Below are 20,217 nucleotides of genomic sequence, written 5' to 3'. Positions count from 1 at the left end.
AACACAATGAGATGTAACAGCCTATTGTAGTCTTTGGGGAGGAGTGAGTAGCATTGAGCACAATGAGAGACAAGGCAAGACACAGGAAGACAAATCTTTCACAGGAAAAATCTTGTGGAAAATGTAGAGTAGATGTTATGTAATGGCCATTAATGGAGTTGTTACGTACAATGATGTGGCACAAGTGGATTTGTAGACCCACTGTGCCACAGGATCAGGCCTGCCTAGGAAGGGGTGTAGCTAAGCAGCTACTAGGTGTCACTGGAGCTCCTGATGATAGAGACAGACTAGGTTGCAGGTAGCAGCCAGGTACTACTCCTAGGCAGATTCCGGGTTTGCAGCTGCTGAGGTTCACTGACACGAAATAGGGCTACGTTCAAACACATCAGTATAGAATGCTGGATCAAAGACTGGCTGCACATGAACCAGGAAAAAATGTTCAAGTACTGGCTATACTGGGACCAGGGGACTTTGGGAACAGGAGTGGTTGCTCCAGAACCAGGGGACAACGTTAAGGCACTGGCTTCATTGGAACAAGGGGACTTCGGGTTCAGGACTGGCCACTCCAGAACCATTGGACAAAGTTCAGGATTTGGCTGCATCGGGAACAGGGGATGAGATTCAGGACACTAGCCACATCGGGACCAGGGGTCAATATTAAGGACTCTGGCCACTCAAAAAACAGTGATAAGGGTTCAAGACACTGGCTGCACTGGGACCAGGGGACCTCACAACTGCACTGGTAGAGCACCATCTACCTAATGATGCAGCTCGTTGCTTGCTTGCATTAGGCGCACCACCATGAGCTGAGGTGCACACACTAACATGAAGCATGAAGCACACTAACCTGAAGCATGGCTGGGACATGCAGGGCGCTGACATTAGCACTATAAGTGTTACTCCTCATACACACACGATAGCTTATTCTAAAATGATACCTGAAAAGATGGACATGGTTTTATTTTTCTTGCTGCCTGAGTAAAAATTGAAACGGTGCCCAATGCAAATGCGTGTTCTAAAGTATATGGAAAAAAAATGACCTACAATCCGGATTTTCCAGATGAAAACGAATTTGGAAATATTAAAACTGCATAGATTTTTTTTTTTATTTATGTGGTGAAAAATGTAGAATTTTCCAAAAAATAAATTCTGGGTTTTCGGCTCCATTTTTCGAGACCGGTAATGTTTATATTGTTTTATGGAGCTGTAGTAAAGCTTGATTTTTTTCATGGAGAGCTGATAGTTTTAAATATGCAAATTGGCAGTAGATACAACATTTGATCTATTTTTGTTACATTTCTCTAGGGTAGTGAGGTAAATAATAAAATGTTTTCTGGCATTTTGATTTTTTTCTTTAGCAGACCAGACTTTTAAGGATGCGGCAATACAAAATATATTCATTTATTTATTTATTTACTATATTTATAATGAGGGGTAGTAAATAGACTACTTCCAATGTTCTATTTTTTATATATATTTTTTATTTTTAAATGTGATTGTCTGATGGCCTATAGCATCTACTGTAATATCACAATATTGCAGCATGGTGGCTCAGTGGTTAGCAATGCAGCGCTGGAGTCCTGGGTTCAAATCCCACCAAGGACAACATCTGCATGGAGTTTGTATGTTCTCCCCGTGTTTGCATGGAGTTACTCCAGTTTCCTCCCACATTCCAAAGACATACTGATAGGGAATTTAGATTGTGAGCCCTATCGGGGACAGCGATGATAATGTGTGCAAACTGTAAAGCGCTGGTTAGTGCTATATAAAGATTATTATTTATTATTATTGCAGTTTATAGGACGAATCATGGTTTCTAATGAAGCTCAGCCTGTGTATAGTCTTCACAGGAGTCAAGATGGCCGTAACAGGGGCCTTTAGAAGGCCCCCAGATGCATTGGCAACTCATCAACATGCCACGATTGATTTGTGGGTGGCCAATGGAAGCTGTTGCACATGAGCCCATGTGAATGCACCATTTAAATAATGCTTTATTTTCACCACTGTTGCTAGAGATAGATGCTGGCTATGTGCTATAACATAGCTAGCATTTACCATGTCTGGAGGCAGCTCTGCTCAGAGGCCTACTCTACACATGCTGATTTTTTTAAGTGGGGATCTCAGAGAGCATTACCATATATACTGTACTCGTGTATAAGCCGATCTGCGTATAAGCCTACCCCCCTAAATTTGCAACAAAAAACTGGGAAAACTTATTGATTCGTGTATAAGCCTAGGGTGGAAAATGCAGCAGCTACTGGTAAATTTTAAAAATAAAAATAGATACCAATAAAAGTAAAATTTATTGAGAAATCAGTAGGTTAAATGTTTTTGAATTTCCATATTGAATCAGGAGCCCCATATAATGCTCCATACAGTCCAAGATGGCCCCATAAGGCTACTTTCAGACATCAGATTTTTGCCGTCAGGCAGGATCCGGCTATTTTTAGAAAAACCGGATCCGGCGTAAATTTTGGAAAACTGAAGAAACGGATCCGTTTTTCTGCCGGATCCGTCTAGCAGGTTATATCTGTTTCCTGGGGCCTGGCCAATTGGATCTGAGCATGCGCAGACTTAAAAAAAACGGATCCGGTGGTGTTACTAGAGACATTTTTTCCTGATGCTGGAATCAAAATTTTTGCCAGATCCGGCAAAAACCAGAAGAAACGGAAGGCCATGCGGCGCAATCCGGCGCTAATACAATTCAATGAGAGAAAAACTGATCCGGCGCCTGATTTTGCCGGATCCGGTTTTTCTAAAAATAGCCGGATCCTGCCTGACGGCAAAAAACTGATGTGTGAAAGTAGCCTAAGATGCTCTATACAAAATACGCCCCATATAATGCTCCACAAAGGTTAATAATGCCCCATACCCATATGCTGCCCCATAAAGGTTATGGCGCCATAAGATATTTCATAGATTATGCTCCCATAAAAAGCTCCATAGATTATGCCCCCATATGCTGCTCCATAGATTATGCTACCATATGCTGCTCCATAGTTTATGCCCCCATATGCTGCTCCATAATTTATGCCCCTATATATTGCTGCTGCAAATTAAAAAAAATGACATACTCACCTCTCATCGCGGGGGCCCAATGCCGGTGTCCTGAGTAGGCGGTGACAGGTTCTAATGTCACTGCTGGCTCAGGACCCCGGCACTGGCGATATTTACCGATCCTCACTCCATGGCTTTGCGCTGCTCTGTCCTCTCCTCCTCCGCATCCTGTCAGTGACGTTCAGGCAGAGGGCGCGGCGCGCACTAACTGCATCATCGTGCCCTCTGACCTGAACATCACAGACAGAGGACAAGGAGTAGGAGAGGACAGAGCAGCGCGCAGCCATAGCTTATATTTACCCCCTCTTTGCGAGGTCTCTGAAGCCCCCCTGCTTCTCCTGGTCTCAGGCTCCTTCCTTCAGCGGTCAGGTGGTACCGCTCATTAAAGTCATAAATATGCACATATTCATGACTTTAATGAGCTGTACCATGTGACTGCTGAAGGAAGGAGCTTGAGACCAGGAGAAGCAGGGGAGCTGCAGAGACCGCGTCAGGAGGGGGTAAGTATGACATGACACCCCCACCCCTTCCTCCTCCACCGACTCCCTGGTATATGACTCGCATATAAGCCGAGAGGGGGACTTTCAGCCCGAAAAAATGGGCTGAAAGTCTTGGCTTAGATTGGTGCCTGATACTAGATGCTCAACACACCTCAGAGCAAGTGACCCTGACGACGGGTACACATTACTTGAAGGCAGTACTGGAAAAATATGTCATTTATTGCAATATAATCCCAGTCACTAGTGAATTTATTATCATATTATTTTTTCCCACAGATATTAATGAATGTCTGAGTAACCCATGTAGAAATGGAGCCACCTGTAATGATTTAATCAACAGTTTCTCCTGCTCCTGTGTTCCTGGATTCACTGGCAGATTCTGTGAAATAAGTGAGTACCTGACAAATAGAGGGAGATTCTGTGACTGTTATTTCATCTTTATTGATCAAAACGTAATGTTTTCTTGCAGATATTAATGACTGCACTAGGACATCATGTAGTAATGGAGGTGTCTGTATTGACTTGATAAATGATTTCATCTGCTCATGTCCTTCTAACTGGAAAGGGAAAACTTGCAGCGAAGGTAATACACTAATTATTTTTTTATGTTATGATAAGACTTCAAAATTAGGCGATACTCGGTTATCACTAGAGTATCACTGACGGAGCTTGAATGTACTCGTTACTCGGAGAGTAATCTATGGTGCTCTATGTAAAACCCGAATACCTGCCCACATCTTTGGTGCCTGTTACACAGCCAATAAGCATGCGGGGATTGCCTACGCGTCACAGTTATGCCATAGTCATCTAGGTTGTGGCATTACTGTGATTGGCTGGCCGTATGACATCATCAGGGGGTATAGAAGAACAGGAACCCCCCACCTTGGCACACTGGCGCCATTGCACAGCTTTGTGCTTAATCATAGAATTGTAGGGTTGGAAGGGACCTCCTGGCCCATCTGGTCCAACCCCCTGCTCAAAGCAGGATTAGCTAAATCATCCCAGTCAGATGTCTGTCCAGCCTCTGTTTGAAGACTTCCATTGGAGGAGAACTCACCACTTCTCGTGGCAGCCTGTTCCACTCATTGATCACTCTGTCAAAAAGTTTTTTCTAATATCTAATCTGTGCCTCCTCCCATTCAGTTTCATCCCATCGCTTTTAGTCTTTCCTTGTTCAAATGAGAATAAAGATGATCCTTCTACAATGTGCCAGCCCTTTAGATATTTGTAGACAGCTATTAAGTCTCCTCTCAGTCTTCTCTTTTGCAAACTAAACATTCTCAAATCCTGCAACCTTTCCTCATAAGACAGGGTTTGCAGACCAGTCACAATTCTGGTCGCTCTTTTCTGAACTTGCTCCAGTTTGTTGATGTCTTTTTTAAAATGTGGCACCCAGAACTGGACACAGTATTCCAAATGAGGTCTGACCAAAGAGGAGTAGAGGGTAATAATGACTTCACATGATCTAGACTGTATGCTTCTGTTAATACATCCTAGAATTGCATTTGCCTTTTTGCTGCTGCACTGTTGACTTATATTCAGTCTGTGATCTATTAGTATACCCAAGTCTTTTTCACATATGCTGTTGCTTAGCCCTATTCCTCCCATTCTGTATATACTTTTTTCATTTTTACTGCCCAGGTGTAGTACTTTGCATTTTTCCCTGTTAAAAACCATTCTGTTAGTTGCTGCCCACTTCTCCAGTTTATTTATATCTTTTTGAATCCTCTCTCTCTCTTCTCTAGTATTAGCTATCCCTCCTACCTTTGTGTCATCAGCAAATTTAATCAGTTTACCCTCAATTCCTTCATCTAAATCGTTGATAAAGATGTTGAACAATACAGGGCCCAGGACAGAGCCCTGTTGTACCCCACTTGAGACATGCTTCCAACTGGATGTGCAGCCATTTACGACCACTCTTTGGGTCCGATCACAAAGCCAGTTATGAATCCACCTAACAGTTGCCTTGTCCATTCCATACTTAGTCATTTTTCAATAAGGATTGTATGAGATACTTTGTCAAATGCTTTGCTGAAGTCAAGATATACTACTGTATATCTACAGCATTTCCTTGATCCACCCAATCAGTGATTCCGTCATAGAAGGAAATTAAGTTAGTCTGACATGACTTATTAGTTACACACCCATGCTGACTCTGTTTAATCACTTTATTCTTATCCAGGTACTGACATACATGTTGTTTAATAATTTGTTCAAAGATCTTTCCTGGTATAGAAGTCAGACTCACCGGCCTATAGTTGCCTGGGTCCACCTTCTTCCCCTTTTTGAAGATAGGAACAACATTTGCTCTTCTCCAGTCTTCTGAGACTTCTCCTGTTTGCCAAGAATTTTCAAATATTATGGAGAGGGGTTCAAAAATTTCTTCTGCTATCTCCTTCAGTACTCTGGGGTGTAATTCATCTGGACCTGGAGACTTGAATTCATTTAGGTTAGCTAAGTGTTTCCTCACTATCTTTCTGTTTATACATATCCTGGATTCTTCTATTCCCTTAATAGGACAGTGAAGAACAGTTGATGTTACATTTCCTTTCTGAGAGAAAACAGATGCAAAATAGGAATGTAAAAGTTCGGCCTTCTCAACATCCTGTCTTACCATTTCATCATTTTCATCCTGTAAAAATCCTATAGTATCTTTGACTTTTCTTTTACTTTTGACATATCCCCAAATCCTTTGTCATTGCTTTTGACATCTCTTGCAAGCCTCAATTCATTGTCAGCTTTAGATAATCTGATTTGTGCCCTGCAAGTTCTGCAGACATCATTATATTCTTCTTTAGATATGCCTCCCTCTTTCCATTTTATAAACATTTCTTTCTTCCTTTTTAGCATGTGCTTAAGTTCTGTGTTCATCCATCCTGGTTTCCTTAAATGCTTCCTATTCTTCCCTCTTTTCGGAATTGTTAACAATTGTGCTTTGAGAATTTCATTTTTCAAGATTTCCCATCCTTCCTGGACATTTTTGTCTTTAAGGATATCCAGCCATTGGATCCCTCCAATTCTCTTTCTGAATCCCTTGAAATCTACCTTTCTGAAATCTAACCTTGAAGTCTGAGTCTTCACAGGTCTTCCTCCTCTAGTTATCCAAAATTCTAAAACAGCATGGTCGCTACCTCCTAGGGTCCCAGCCACTTTTATCTCCTCAACCATTTCCTCCCTGTTTATAAGGATTAGATCCAAGGTAGCAGTTCCCCTTGTTTTCTCCCCTACCTTTTGGAAGATAAAGTTGTCAGCAAGAGAGGATAAGAATTTCCTTGACCTGTTAGTTTTGCCTGAGAGAGATTCCCAACAAATGTCTGGATAGTTGAAATCTCAAATCAACTATGTCATATTTTTTGGAGAACTTGGCCATTTGATGCATAAAGAGTTCATCCATATCTTCAGCTTGCACAGGCAGCCTGTAGTAAATGCCTACAATGGTGTCTTTTCCATTGTCCTGTCCTTGTATTCTTACCCAAACAGTTTCCACAGAACTCCCAATCACTGAAGCTTCAATCTCTGTGCAGATATACACGTTTCTAACATACAATGCGACACCCCCTCCTCGTTTATCAAGTCTGTTTCTTGCAAACAAGTTGTATCCTTCTAGTCTTGTATTCCAATCATGTGTATCGTCCCACCAAGTTTCAGTGATTCCAATGACATCATATTTCTTTTCCTGCGTTAGTAGTTCCAGTTCTCCTTGTTTGTTGCCCATGCTTTGTGCATTAGTATAGAAACATTTAAGTTTGTGATTGTTTTCTCTTTCTCCAATATTTTTATTATTTAGATTCTTTTGTCTTTGTTCTTCCTTTCCACTTCTAATAGCAGAGTTCTCAATAGCATTTGTCAGGTGTATGGCTTTTTCTGGTCTTTTGCTTCCCTTCCCACGTTGTTCTAGTTTAAAGCTCTCCTTACAAGTGTAGCAAGGCGACTTCCAAATACTTGTTTTCCAGTCTTCGTAAGGTGCACCCCATCTCTAGCAAGTAGTCCATCGTATAGGTAATTCACTCTGTGATCCAGAAATCCAAATCATTGCTGACGGCACCATTGACGTAGCCAGTTGTTCACCTGCAGAATCTTATTCCACCTCCTTGTTCCATGGCCATCCACTGGGAGGATGGAAGAGAAGACCACCTGCGCTCCCAGTTGTTTCACTTTCTTGCATAAGTTTTCAAAGTCTCTGCAGATGGTTTCCAGGTCATTTCTTGCGGTGTCATTTGTCCCCACATGTAGTAGCAGGAATAGGTAGTCATCTGTAGGTCTGAAGATTCCTGATATCCTGTCAGACACATCTTTAATTTTTTCACCTGGAAGACAGCACATTTTTTTGAAGTTATATCCGGTCTGCAGATAGCGGCCTCTGTTCCTCTCAACAGGGAATCCCCCCATGACCACCACTCTCCGTTTCTTCTTCACAACATTTTTCTTTCTGCATCCAGGAGGACTCTGAAGGCGTACAAGGTTGCTGTTTGTGGGCAAAGTCTTATCCTGATGTATTTCTTCATCGTTTTCCTGCGTGAGAGCCTAGTACTGTTTCCTGAGAAGTATGGGTGCTGACTGCCTCCTGATCCTCCTGCTTCTCTGGGTCATATGTTTCCATTCCTCTGTTTCTTCAGGTGCACTTCGAATTTCTTCTCTTTCTGTAACATGAAGAGATAATTCTGCGCAGTCTAAGAACTCTTCACCTTCCTTAATGATCTTCAATGTAGCTAACCTCTCTTCGAGATTTTGCAACTTTTCCTCCAACAGGGACACAAGCTTGCATTTGTGGCATGTGAAGTTTGGCTTTTCCACTGGTAAGTTTGTGAACATGTAGCAAGAAATGCAGCTCACCAAATGGCTCCTGGCCTCTTCCATATTGAGATTTCTTAAAAACAATGAAAGATGAGCCAAAATTTGCGGCAAAAACCCAGTGATCGTTGAGCTCGAGGAGACTCTTCACTTATCCCAGAAGGCACTGGGAATATGCAAATGATCTCCTCAGGACTCTTCCCCTGGTTTTCCGATTTCCTCTTTTCAGCTGCAACGGCCCAAACCCAGTGATCGTTGAGCTCGTGGAGACTCTTCACTTATCCCAGATGACACTGGGAATATGCAAATGATCTCCTCAGGACCCTTCCCCTGTATTCTATTCTGTAGACAGGGATTAAAACTGTGCAGTGCGTTGGCAAATATATAGCTGCAGCTTTTTTGGGGGAAGCTGAAAAAATGGGACATATTTTGATCCATCAAGTATTACATGATTTGAGGTCCTTTTTTGTGTAGTGTAACACTCCCAAAAATCATAGAAACTTTTTCCTAGGTAAAATTTTTCACACATACACTTTTCCGCAGTGTGGAGTATAGTGATGGGCGAACCCCTGGATGTTCAGGTCTGATGGGTTCGGCCAAACATTTAAAAATGTTTGGTTTAGGTACCAGAATAGTACCCGAGCCAGAATCAGAACCAGACCCCTTTCAGATGAATGAGGGACTCAAACAACTGCTGTTTGCCACTCTATCATCTGCAAGGCAAGCTTGGCAAACACTGCCACTGGTTGGCAGTAAAATTATTACTGGAGGTCAGAGAGCTGCGGTTCCCATGCTGTCAGATGACAACATGAGCCAGCAGTTGGGACCGGCCATAAAAAGTTTACCTCCTGTCACAGAGATGTCATCTAATGATAGAGTACTACTCTCCTCTGCCTACGCCTGCAGCCACTAATAACTGTGAGAGCAGGTTAGGCTGTTGGGAGCATTCATTAGTGTCTGCGCTATAAATAAATAGTTAAAAAAGGACATGGGGTCTTTCTATTTTTGATAACCAGCATGGGAAAACTGAGAGCTGTGGGAGGCAACCCTAAGCTGTCAACTTTATCATGGCTGGTTATCAAGAATGGAGTGGTCTCACAAGGTTTTTTTAAACGATTTAAATAAACCATTAAATAAAATGGTGAGTGGTTCCTCCCATTTTTGACAACCAGACAAGCTAAAGCAGAGAGCTGGGTTCCCACGCTGTCAGATGACAACATGAGCCAGCAGTTGGGACCGGCTATAAAAAGTTTACCTCCTGTCACAGAGATGTCGTTTGATGATAGAGTACTACTCTCCTCAGCCTGTGCCTGCAGCCACTAATAACTGTGAGAGCAGGCAAGGCTGTTGGGGGCATTCATTAGCGTTTGCGCTATAAATAAATAGTTAAAAAAAGGACATGGGGTCTTTCTATTTTTGATAACCAGCATGGGAAAACTGAGAGATGTGGGAGGCAACCCTAAGTTGTCAACTTTATCATGGCTGGTTATCAAGAATGGAGTGGTCCCACAAGGTTTTTTAAATGATTTAAATAACCCAATAAATAAAATGGTGTCTGGTTCCTCCCATTTTTGACAACCAGACAAGCTAAAGCAGAGAGCTGAGGAATGGTATTCTCAGGCTGGTAAGGGGCCATGGATATTCCCCCAGCCTAAAAATAGCAGCTCACGGCCACCAAAGAAGTGGTTCATCTATTAGATGCACCATTTCTGGTGCTTTGCCTGACTCTTCCCATGCGGTGACAAGTGAAGTTCATATTTGTTTGGTTGATGTCACCTTTGTATTTTCAGGTGAAATCAAGCTCAGCAGTTAGTAATGGAGAGGTGTCTATAAGACATTTAAAAATTTTGTAGGGTTACATTTCTCAGCCACACAGTATTACGTGGCCTGGGTACATTTTGTGATCTATAAAACTGATAAACAGTGTTTCAAAATTTTGTAGGGCTACATTTCTCAGTCATACAGCATTACTTGGTCTTGGAACTTTTCTGTGAACTCTAAAACTGAGTAAAAGCATTTAAAAATTTTGTAGGGTTACATTTCTCAGCCATACAGTTTTACATGTTTGAGTACATTTTTGTGATCTCTAAAACTGAGAAAAAGCATTTAAAAATGTTGCATGGTTACATTTCTCAGCCATACAGCACTATGTGGTCTAGGGTACATTTCTGTGATTTATAAGACTTCATAAAAGTGTTAAAATATTTTATTGTGTTCAATTAGTCATCCATGCGCTGTAATGTGCTTAGTGGGCGATAAAGCTAGTAGAAGCTTACGAGACTCCTGAGGGAGATACCAGAGGATTATTGGAGTCGGAGGGAGCTGGTGCAAAAGCAGTGGTGGCAGGAACCTATGGTCCTTATCCTGACGATATCCTGGATCCACCAAGGCCTGAATTAAGGTTGCATCCTTTACCGCTGGAGTCCTTGTGGACTGCAGATGGGAGAGTGTTATGAATGAGTCACCGGAGGAGGAACAAACAAAAATGCAAGCTAAGTCCAGAAAACCGGAGAGGTTGGTAGCTAGAGGATTGCAGACCCCTGATCCTATTCACAACAACTAGCAGCATCCGTGGAGGGTGCCTACGGTGGTCCTAGATGCCTCGTCACAGCTGTAGAGCTAAATAAGCCTAAAGAAAGAAAGGGGAAATCTAAACTGCCCCAGAGCAGACCCCAAAGCAATAGACAGCCCCCAACATGTATTGACGGTGAAAAAAGATGAAAACACAAACACAGACAGAAAGACAGGCAGAGCAAAGGATGGGGCCCACGCTAACTAGAAAGGACAGGAAAGAAAAGCAACTGTCTGCAATCATGCAAAAACCCTGCCAAAAATAATGTCCAACATGTCTGATAGAAAAGGCCCTGAAGTCGCTAGACTTCAAAATCACTATATCAGCACTCAGGTATATTCTGAAAACAGAGCAAAGAGATCAACTGATCAGAGACAAAAATGGAATTCAGCCAGTCCCAGCCAGGGCTGGCTGAACACAAAAGCTAAGTAAACCATACAAAATCTCATGGAAAAATAGCAGAGCAAAAACTTAGCTTTGGAAGACAGGCACTGAACTGGAGGCCAGAGCTCAGAGCAGAGAAATCACCAGCAACCCTACAGGGCGTCGGCTGCCTTATATCCACTCAGAGATTCCTGATGTCCAATCGCAATCCACCAGTTCAGGTGACAGGTCTCTCCCATCCAAATCAGTTTCACCACCTCCTTTCACAAGCAGAGGGAGTTCATCGGACACCAAAGGTGAGCGAGAAAATGAGCTCACAACAGGAGAGCCAGTATTAAGAAACTGTGGAGCGAACTGCGTGGCCTAGGCTGGTTGTAAGAAACAAGGAAGCGAGCCACAACCAGGTCTGGATAAATTATGTCGACCTGCTAGCCATAAGGTACTGAAAATTGGCATCCCGGGGGTGGTAGTTACTTATGACCATCAGCAGAGAAGGTCGTCCATTGAAGAGATTGTGACCTGTTATCATATCTCATTCAATCCGAAAAGTTTGATTTTGGCGCGCACGGCGCACCGTCAAAAGTGCGCAGCGCAGGTCAAAGCGCAACTAGCGCACGGCCTGCACACGATCTGCGCACCCTATGCTAAAGATAGGGTGCACCGATCGCAGGTGCCGCTGTGCGCTAGGAGGCGGCGCTACAAGCAAGGGGCGGGCACGCCGGGCAGAGAGCCGGCTCGGGGGCGGAGCTACCCCCGGCCGTGCGTGCGCTTAAAAAGCGCTAATGTGAAACCAGCCTAAGAGCGGACAATATGGGTCGGAGAGTTGTGGTGTCTTTAGATGCCACTAAGGCATTTGACAGTGTGGAGTGGAGGTATTTGTGTGTGGTACTGAGGGCTATGGGTTTTGGTAAGACATTTATAAGTTGGGTGCAGCTGTTATACTCGTCTCCAAGGGCTAAGGTACGGGAGAATGTTCTTTTGTCTGGCAACTTCCCATTGTTTAGGGGAACGCGGTAGGGGTGCCCTTTGTCTCCTCTGTTGTTTGTGATCGCAATAGAGCCTTTGGCGGCGTCAATACGGAGGGATAGGGGTATAAGGGTATATAAATATGGAAGTCATGAGGAAAAGGTAGTCCTCTACGTGGATAATGTGCTGTTGTTTCTGGGAGATGCACAGGAGTCTTTGAGGGTTGCTATGCATAGCATTGCTAAATTTGGGACTTTTTCAGGACTATCCATTAATTGTGACAAGTCCATGTTGCACCCCTTGGACGTGGCAGCTTCTCTGATGCTTGACCCTGCAATTCCTCTACGGGTGGTTACTGAGTTTAAATATTTGAGCATTGTGATTTTAGCTAAGATAGAGTACTATGAGTGGCTTAGTTTGACTCCTTTGCTTGGGAGATTTCAGCACAAGGTTGGGGCCTGGAAGAGGCTATTCCTGTCGGTCGCGGGTAGAGTCAATCTGATTAAAATGATACCTATGCCTCAACTCCATGCTACATAATGCTCCAGAGTAGTTGGCACAAAATAAATTTTATAGGATTAACTCTCTATTTTAAGATCTGATTTGGAAGGGGGTACAAAGGCTTTGCTGAAACGCACGTCGGGGTGACGTGGGTGGTGCCCTCCCCCACTTTGCCTCTCTGTTGGTCTACAGGCTATCTCTATAGGTATCCTAATTTGGGATCTATTTTACATATGAATATCTCCTCTTGATACTGTTGTCTCATGCATGCCTTTTTTTGTGATGCATTTCCATGTGACATTCCTTCCTATGTTTATATAATTAACCATTGTATTGTTGATGGTGGATTTTTGGGGGTAACATACTTCAATTTTTCCATATCTCTTAATGGTTGTTTAACACTGTGATCTAATATTGGATATTTAGACGGCTACATCAGCACACCCACGTCCTGTGTTTGTAAACTGTACATATGCACTGTGGCTTCATCCACTTTTTTAGCCTGTTTTTTTGTACGGATTTGCAATAAAGTATTTTCATATTTTCATATACTTTGGGCTTGATGATCATTCTTTCCTCTCTGTTTTGCTAGTTATTAAAATAGGTAGAGATAGGGAGTACAAGTTTCACCATTGCAGTGTGCAAAGTTTTCCAAAAATTACCCAAGGGGTCTGTATCATACACACTGAAAGATGCCATGATAGGGACATCACAATACACTTTGTAGTTATTACAAGAGGAAGATATAGGGAGTAGAAATGTGACCATTGCACAATGTACAAAGGTTTCCAAAAATTACCCGAAGGGGTCTGTATCATACACACTGAAAGAGGCCGTAATTGGGGACCTCACAATACATTTAGCAGTTATTGCAAACGGTAGAGATAGAAATTACAAGTTTCACCATTGCACAATGTGCAAAGGTTTAAAAAAATTAGTAAAAGGGTCTTTCTCAGACCAGCTGAAAGACGCCGTGTTGGGGAAATGACAATACACTTAGTAGCTAGGTAGAGTTAGACAGTACAAGTTTCACCATTGCACAATGTGCAAAGGTTTAAAAAAAATTAGCCAAGTGGTCTCTCTAAGACCAGCTGAAAGATGCCGTGATGGGGACATCACAATTCACTTAGCAGTCATTACAAGAGGTAGAGATAGAGTGCAAGTTTCACCATTGCACAATGTGCAAAAGTTTAAAAAAGTACAAAACAATACCCACGAGGGGTATACATAGATGAACACTAAGGCTAGTTTCACACTAGCATTTCTCAGAGATTTGCAGGGCTGCGGACGTCCTCCATGTACCTCTGCCCATTGCCGCGCCTCCTCCGGTCTACTCCGCCTATGGCCGCATGTGGCCTGTGTACCTATCTTTAACATTGGGTACACAGGCTGTGCGGATGTATGTGGATGTGTCCGCATGCGTTGTTTTGATGATGCGGCGACTCGCATTGAACGCAACTAGTTGGATTTTTTTTCACCGCATCATGAAAACCGGAGGAGGTGCGGCAATGGGTGGAGCTACACAGAGGACATCCGCAGCCCTGCGCATCTCTGAGAAAAGCTAGTGTGAAACTAGCCTAAGTACTTGTTGCAGAAGCAGGAGTAGTTCATTTCGTGAACAAAATGGTTGTCTAAATGGGGAAAGCACAGGCCTTTTTTTAAATGATTTATTTAAATAATTGAAAAAAAACATCATGGGGACTCTTCTACTCTTGATAACCAGCCTTTCTAATACTGACAGCTGAGGTTTGCAGCTCGCAGCTGTCAGTTTTGCAAGTCTGATTATCGAAAATACAGCGGACCCCATTACAATCTTTTTTATTATATTATTCATAGCACAAAGTCGGCTGATGAATACTCCCATCAACTGTTGCCTGCTCTGGTTTATATCTGTGGCAGCCGGTGTAGGCTGATGGGAGTAGTAGTCCCATCAGTGACCACCTGTTCTTGGTGCTAACAGTTTAATATGACTATCAACATTGTCCCCTAATAGCGCTTATCACAGCGCAAGCAGGGAAAAGTGATTTGAACTGTCTTTAGCACCAAGGTTCAGGGAACAGCACAAACAGTACAGCTGATTCCCAGGTGCCAGTATGTGTCACACTGATGACACACAAATGTCAATCATGTGTCATTCGTGTGCACATGTGTGGGACATTTACTGGTCTGTGCTGCTACTGGAAACATTGACGTCTGAAAGAGCACTTAGTGAAAACTTGATGATTTATCAAGCTTTTGTTAAATTTTGCCGATTTTTAGGAGAAATGATCAGGAATGTTTTCCAAACAAGTTTGCTCATCTCTATTATTGGGTAAATTTCAGTGGTATATAAGCCTCAAAAACTTGCTCAAAATGTTATCTTTATTACAGTTCTCATCCATAGACTATTCCATGGTCTGGAGTACATTTCATTGGTATATAACACTCAAAAAATTTGTTCAAAATTGTATCTTTATCATGTTACTTACTCATAGACTATTCCATTGTCTGGAGTACATTTCGTTGGCATATAACCCTCAAAAAACTTGTTTAAAAATTTATCGGTATTATATTGCTTTTCCACAGGGTATTACCTCTTCTTGGGTACATTTCAGTGCTATGTAAGCCTCAAAAAACTTGTTAAAACATGTATTGGTATTATTTTGCTCGCCCATTGACTATTCCGTGGTCTGAAGTACATTTTGCTGGTATATAACATCAAAAATGCATATTCTTAATGAGTCTAGGAGTACAAACATATGACAATTTCAACAGAATGTCTAGACAAGGTGTATCTGAGTCCCTCTGAGTCTCTAATTTTTGACAGTTCTTGCTTCCTTCACAAATGAAACTGAAATTTCCTATTTTTTGATTAAAAAAAAATTTGGTTTACTTAAATTATAATTTTTTTTAAAATAGCTTTTAAATTTGGCCCTGTAGACAAGTCTTTATGCAGGAAAAGGTGTTTCTTAACATTTTTTTCCTGTATAATGCAATTTCTCATTGGTTTAGAATGTTTAATATCACTCCTTAAAGCGATGTAAAAGTATGACACCATTATTCTCAGCTGCAATCTGAGAGACAGAGATGCTTCCAGGGGTCTTCCGCATGCAGTTCTCCTTCCATTCTGAACTTTTCACATCCATTTGTACATTTTCACTTCCCCCTAGACCTTTTTGTAGGATCTGGGATTTCCCATTGACTCCCATTATACTTGTTACTCGAAACGAGCAGTCGGGTATTAGGAATTGCTCAGTCGAGCAATGAGCACCCGAGCATTTAGTGCTTACTCATCTCTATTCCAGATATGTATCATGTATTAAATCTTTAATTTATAGCAGTCCATATTTAACTATATATACAACTATATATAATTATAGAATTTAAATAATATCTGTCCGTACGTTGCAGATGTTGATGAATGCACAACTGGACGTCACTTGTGCAGCCTTAATGCTGTCTGTACAAATACTCCAGGGTCATATGATTGCCAATGTAACTCTGGATATATCGGCAATGGATTTACCTGCAAAGGTATGAATTTGAATTTTATATTTTTCCAACATGTGGTGTTTCAACAATTAATTATTCTGCCACAGTTAATTCTTTTAAAATACTGATATAAATCTACTTTATACATTATTATGTTATCTTTATTCTAGAGAACAGATTGTTTGAATACCAAAGTGGAATAAGAGTTACGTTGCAACATCTAGACTTTGTTTCTCCAATGATTGACATCCCAACTGATTTTCCATTTGGTGCATCATTTTACAGCATGTTATATGTAAGTTACAGATTTCTATAAATTAATGTGGTACAACCTACTGGCAAGTAGAGATGGGCAAAACTGAATGGTAAAGTAAGGGGTCCGTACCTGAGACCTAGTGTCTGTGCATGGACCCCGAACACGGACTTCTCCTGGAAATCCGTATTATTGTTTGGGTTCAGCAGCCCAAAGAAAGCTTGCTGAAAGGCTGCAGTGCAGCCAATCGACAAGCTTTACTTGTGCCTTCCAGCTCAATCACAGCCAACTGTGATGCATAAGATACGCCAAATCAGCTGCTAAGGCTGGTTTCACATTTGCGTTTTTTAGCGCTGGAAAAAAACGCATATGTGCGCATGCGTTTTTTCCCCTATATTTAACATGGGTGCGCATACCTGCGCGCTTGTAAGCGCATGTATGCGATTTTCATGCGCTGCGTTTTTTTGGGGTGTGCGTTTGTATTTTCCAGACGCAGCATGTTGCATTTTTTGGCCCTGCAAAAAAGCGCATGCGCACATATGCGCACGTTTTGTGCTAAAAATGGCCATTATAGCCTATGGATGCGCATATGTGCGCACTGGCATGCTCATGTATGCGGTTTTTTGCATATGCGTTTTTTTTTTTTAACCATGGAATTTAGGGGTTTGGGTTAGAGTTAGGGTTAGTTAAGGGGGTTTAGGGTTAGGGTTAGGGTCAGGGTCAGGGTTAGGGTTGGGGTTTGGGTCAGGATTAGGGTTAAGTATGGTTTGGTTAAGGGTTAGGGTCAGGGTTAGGGTCAGGATTAGGGTTAAGTATGGTTTGGTTAAGGGTTAGGGTCAGGGTTAGGGTTAGGGTTAGGGTTAGGGTCAGGGTTAGGGTTAGGGTTAGGGTCAGGGTTAGGGTTAAGTATGGTTTTGTTAAGGGTTAGGGTCAGGGTTAGGGTCAGGATTAGGGTTAAGTATGGTTTGGTTAAGGGTTAGGGTCAGGGTTAGGGTTAGGGTTAGGGTCAGGGTTAGGGTTAGGGTTAGGGTTAGGGTCAGGGTTAGGGTTAGGGTTATGGTCAGGATTAGGGTTAGGGTCAGGGTTAGGGTTAAGTATGGTTTTGTTAAGGGTTAGGGTCAGGGTTAGGGTCAGGATTAGGGTTAAGTATGGTTTGGTTAAGGGTTAGGGTCAGGGTTAGGGTTAGGGTTAGGGTTAGGGTCAGGGTTAGGGTTAGGGTTAGGGTCAGGGTTAGGGTTAAGTATGGTTTTGTTAAGGGTTAGGGTCAGGATTAGGGTTAAGTATGGTTTGGTTAAGGGTTAGGGTCAGGGTTAGGGTTAGGGTTAGGGTCAGGGTTAGGGTTAGGGTTATGGTCAGGGTTAGGGTCAGGGTTAGGGTTAAGTATGGTTTTGTTAAGGGTTAGGGTCAGGGTTAGGGTTAGGGTTAGGGTCAGGGTTAGGGTTAGGGTTAGGGTTAGGGTCAGGGTTAGGGTTAGGGTTAGGGTCAGGGTTAGGGTTAGGGTTAGGGTTAGTTAGGGTTTAGGGTTTGGGTTAGGGTTAAGTATGATTTGGTTAAGGGTTAGGGTCAGGGTTAGGGTTAGGGTTAGGGTCAGGGTTAGGGTTAGTAAAGTCATGGTTTGGGTTAGTGTGAGGGGCCACCTAATGTTGGAAAAAAACGCAAACGCGGTAAAAACGCACTAAAAACACATACAAACGCATAAAAACGCTGCGTTTTTTTCATGCATGCTCATAAAAATGCTTGAAAAAAACGCAGCAGTTGTATGCTTTTGTATGCATTTTTTCAATGCGTTTTTTTGCGGGAAAAACGCGCTGCAAAAAAAAGCAAGTGTGAAACTAGCCTTAGGCTTCGCTCTTCCCACTTGTACCGGTGCGGTGGCAGGTGGATAAAATTTGTGGTGTTGATATCAGCTGTTTTATGTCCACTGACATCAAACCCAGGGGCTAGTAATGAGGAGGCGTCTATGACACCCTTACTAACCTCATAGTGAAATGTAATAAAGACAAGCACAAGAGTAAAGTCCTTTAATTTAAATAAAACTTTCTGATCCTTTTTTACCCATTTTTGTTCACCTTAATAAAAATAATAAAGCAAACCTATACTCGCCTGTCTGCTGATAATCCATTTGTGCCACAACGAGGTCCAACTCTGCTACATATGGATGTATTGTTGAGTAATAGCATGATGAGACCACTGAGCCTGACAAACAGGAAACACTGAGCTGAGCATGAGAACTCTTAATGAAATCACCACCTTTCACACGTAGCCGCGTTCTCACACTCAGGTCAGTGTATCCTGGATGCAAGGCTGAGCTATCATGCCACCGCTCAGCAATACATCCAGATGTAACAGAGTTGGAGCACATCATGGGGCATATGGATTATAGGTAGCCAGGTGAGCAATACTGTGATTTTTAATTTTTAATAAAAAGGAAAAAGATGATCGAGGTGTGTTTATTTCAATTAAAAGACTTTTTCCTGTGTCTGTATTACTTTAGATTACAGGCTTAATAATAGCGGTGTCTTATAGACACCTCTTTATTACTAATCTTTGGGCTTGATGTCAATGGACATGAAACAATTGACATCAAACGCAAAACTATTATCCCACTAGGCAAGTGGGAAGAGCTTTGCAAAGTGCCAGAATTGACGCATTTAATGGATACAACTTTTCTGGGGTGACTGCAGGCTGCTATTTTTAGACTGTGGAAAGCCAATATCTATGGCCCTTTTCATCTGAGAATGACAGCCTCTGCTGTCTTTACTAGCTTGGCTGGCTGTCACAGATGGGAGGGATCCTAAGCATTTTTCTTTAATTATTTAAGTATTTATGTATTTATTGAATAAAAAAATAAAAAAATTGGCGTAGGGACCCTTCTATATATGTATACTACCGTTCAAAAGTTTAGGGTCACTTAGAAATTTCCTTATTTTTGAAAGAAAAGCACAGTTTTTTCCAATGAAGCTAACATTAAATGATTCAGAAATACACTCTACATTTTTAATATGGTATGACTATTCTAGTTGCAAATGTCTGGTTTGTAATGCAATATTTTCATAGGTGTATAGAGGCCCATTTCCAACAACCATCACTCCAGTGTTCTTACGGTACTTTGTGTTTGCTAACAGTGTAAAGGCCCCGTCACACACAGCGAGATCGTTAGCGAGATCGCTGATTTTGTGACGCAACAGCGATCTCGCCAGCGATCTTGCTGTGTGACATGTATAAGCGACCGGACCCTCTGCCGGGTATCACTGATCGTGCAGCAATGTCCTGGGCCATTTTTTGATCGTTGGTCTCCCGCTGGCCAGAGCGCATCATTGCGTGTGGCAGCGAGAGACCAACGATCAGTGAGCTCCCAGCGCTGTAAGCAGACACTGGGAGCTGGTATCTAAGGTAAATATTGGGTAACTAACTAAGCGCACGTCACTTAGTTACCCGCTGTGTACCTTGGATACCAGCGTGGTCGCGCTGGGACCTGGTTTCTAAGGTACACAGCGGGTATCTAAGTGACGCGTGTGCTTAGTTACCCAATATTTACCTTAGATACCAGCGTCCTCACTGGTCCTGATCACTGGTGAGTCTGCCTGTTTGACAAGTCACCAGTGATCATGTAGCGAGGCACCAGCGATCCTGACAAGGTCGTATCGTTGTCGGGATCGCTGGTGCATCGTTTAGTGTGACGGGGCCTTAAGAAGGCTAATGGATGGTTAGAATACCCATGA

General features: G+C 42.4%; 1 protein-coding gene across 1 annotated transcript in view; it reads left to right on the top strand.

Moving 5' to 3' along the window:
* Positions 1-20,217, top strand: part of LOC141100758 (uncharacterized) — a 450,303-nt gene that overhangs the window by 44,984 nt on the left and 385,102 nt on the right. Inside the window, 4 exon segments of the mRNA XM_073589442.1 lie at positions 3,834-3,947; positions 4,027-4,140; positions 16,162-16,284; positions 16,413-16,537. Of these exon segments, the coding sequence (XP_073445543.1) occupies positions 3,834-3,947; positions 4,027-4,140; positions 16,162-16,284; positions 16,413-16,537 (476 nt within the window).

Source organism: Dendrobates tinctorius, unplaced genomic scaffold, assembly GCF_039654945.1.
Source record: "Dendrobates tinctorius isolate UK_male_01 unplaced genomic scaffold, ASM3965494v1 ptg000107l, whole genome shotgun sequence".
Lineage (NCBI taxonomy): Eukaryota > Metazoa > Chordata > Amphibia > Anura > Dendrobatidae > Dendrobates > Dendrobates tinctorius.
The sequence above is the reverse complement of the archived record's forward strand: the minus strand, read 5'-3'. Positions and strand labels throughout refer to the sequence as shown.